This window comes from Coniophora puteana (assembly GCF_000271625.1).
Source record: "Coniophora puteana RWD-64-598 SS2 unplaced genomic scaffold CONPUscaffold_210, whole genome shotgun sequence".
NCBI classification, from domain to species: Eukaryota; Fungi; Basidiomycota; class Agaricomycetes; order Boletales; family Coniophoraceae; genus Coniophora; species Coniophora puteana.
Genome location: NW_006913262.1, coordinates 1 through 2003, shown reverse-complemented (window position 1 = coordinate 2003; position 2003 = coordinate 1). Strand labels below are relative to the sequence as shown.

Sequence of the window (2003 nt, the reverse complement as noted above, 5' to 3'; positions counted from 1 at the left end):
CCTTCAACACCCAAAAAAGCGAACCATGGATCCCGATATAGAAATCCAGGAACCAAGGCGAAGCAAATGCCCAAAAATAGCACATGACTATAATAAAATGCACGAGGGAGAACCCATCCCTGAGCTTGTTGAATTCACCGAAGAAGAACCGGATGATGGGCAACTGCTTATAGAAGAATATATGTATTTGGCATTTAACGAAGCAAATATGGCAAGTGACGATCCAAAAACATTGGAAGAAGCCAAAAGTAGCCCAGAATGGCCACATTGGGAAAAAGCGATCAAAGCCGAACTCGGCCAACACGTGGAATATGGCACGTGGGAAAAGAAGCCATGCCCCACTGATCGAAAAGCGATCGGGAATAAATGGGTCTTTGTACGAAAATATGGCAAAGAAGGGGAACTCCAAAAATACAAAGCCAGATTAGTGGCTAAAGGGTTCTCCCAGATTCCCGATCTAGACTATACTAGTACATTCTCGCCGGTAGTAAGATTAGAAACACTAAGAATAATATTAGCAGTAGCAGTAGCAGAAAACTGGGAAATCCAGCAAATGGACGTAAAAGGCGCTTACCTAAACGGGAAGCTAAAAGAAGACGTCTACATGAAACAGCCGCATGGCTTCGAAGATGGCACAAAACGTGTCTGTAAATTAATCAGAACTCTATATGGATTGAAACAATCTGGAAGAGAATGGAACATAGAATTAAACCAGAAATTAACCGAAAAAGGGTTTACACGCCTAACATCGGATTCCTGTGTATACATTCGAAAAACACCAAACTCGTGCGAAATTATTACGGTTTGGGTCGATGACCTATTATTATTTGCTAAAACAAAAAATCGCATGCAGGAGCTAAAAGAGGAATTAAAAACTCTATTTGAGCTCACTGATCTCGGTGAACCAAGCAAAATTGTAGGAATCGAAATTACACGAGACCGATCAAAAGGCACACTAAAAATAACTCAAACGAAATACATAGAGTCCATTCTACAAAAATGGGGACTCGAAAATGCGGACAAAGTGGCGACGCCAATGGACGTCAAAACAAATTTATCCCCGAAAGATCCGCCGGGTGAAGCGAATCGAAGCAATAATTATGCTTCATTAATCGGTTCCTTAATGTATGCCGCGTGTGCAACAAGGCCAGACATAGCCTTTGCCGTAAACAGACTCGGAGCCTTCACGGCAGATCCCGATTTAACCCACTGGACGGCTGCCAAACGCGTAATAAGATATTTATCAGGCACAAAGAATCTCGGAATAATATACCGCAGAAAAGCGAAATCAAACCTAAAAGGGTACACAGATGAGATCGGATTTGATGCCGAACATATGATCAGACCACACGCGTTCTCTGATTCGGATTTTGCAAACCAATCAGATAGAATATCCGTATCTGGCTATGTATTCATGTTGACTGGAGCAGCCGTCACATGGAGATCCAAAAAACAAGTCGCTGTTTCGTTATCTACGACAGAGGCCGAGTATATTACGATGTCATTCACAGCCCGAGAGGCCATGTGGATAAGAAACCTATTAAACGAAACGGGCTACCAACAAAAAGGGGCAACGACAATATATGGAGATAATAAATCTGCTCTGTCGCTGTCCGAAAACCCCGAATTTCACGAGAGAACAAAACATTTCCAAATCAGACATCATTATATTCGTGAAAGAGTAAAAGAAGGAGACATAAAAACAAAGTATTGTCCTACCAATGACATGACGGCGGACATACTCACAAAACCTCTCCCGAAACCGAGACATAACCAACATGTCGAAGGACTTGGACTAGGCTCGGATTGAGGGGGAGTGTTGGGAGATGAATAAAAGACATCATGTCACTCCCGACATGTCCGAGACGTCGGATACCTGGGCACTGCCCAGACATGCGTAGAAACTGCGCATGAGGCTCCTGTGTGGAGCGATTACTAAGAAAAGCTCCTAAAAAGTAAATAGAAGCCCCTGAACATGATCCGATGCCAATCCGAGCAGACAA

At 43.1% G+C, this 2003-nt stretch overlaps 1 protein-coding gene across 1 annotated transcript; it reads right to left on the bottom strand.

Moving 5' to 3' along the window:
• Positions 1–1098: 1098 nt before the first annotated feature.
• CONPUDRAFT_160812 (uncharacterized protein) lies at positions 1099–1780 on the bottom strand (the record flags this gene model as incomplete). Its single annotated transcript, XM_007777918.1, has 2 exons — positions 1099–1217; positions 1747–1780. 2 exons carry the CDS (start codon positions 1778–1780, stop codon positions 1099–1101), a joined length of 153 nt encoding a protein of 50 aa, XP_007776108.1.
• Positions 1781–2003: the final 223 nt, after the last annotated feature.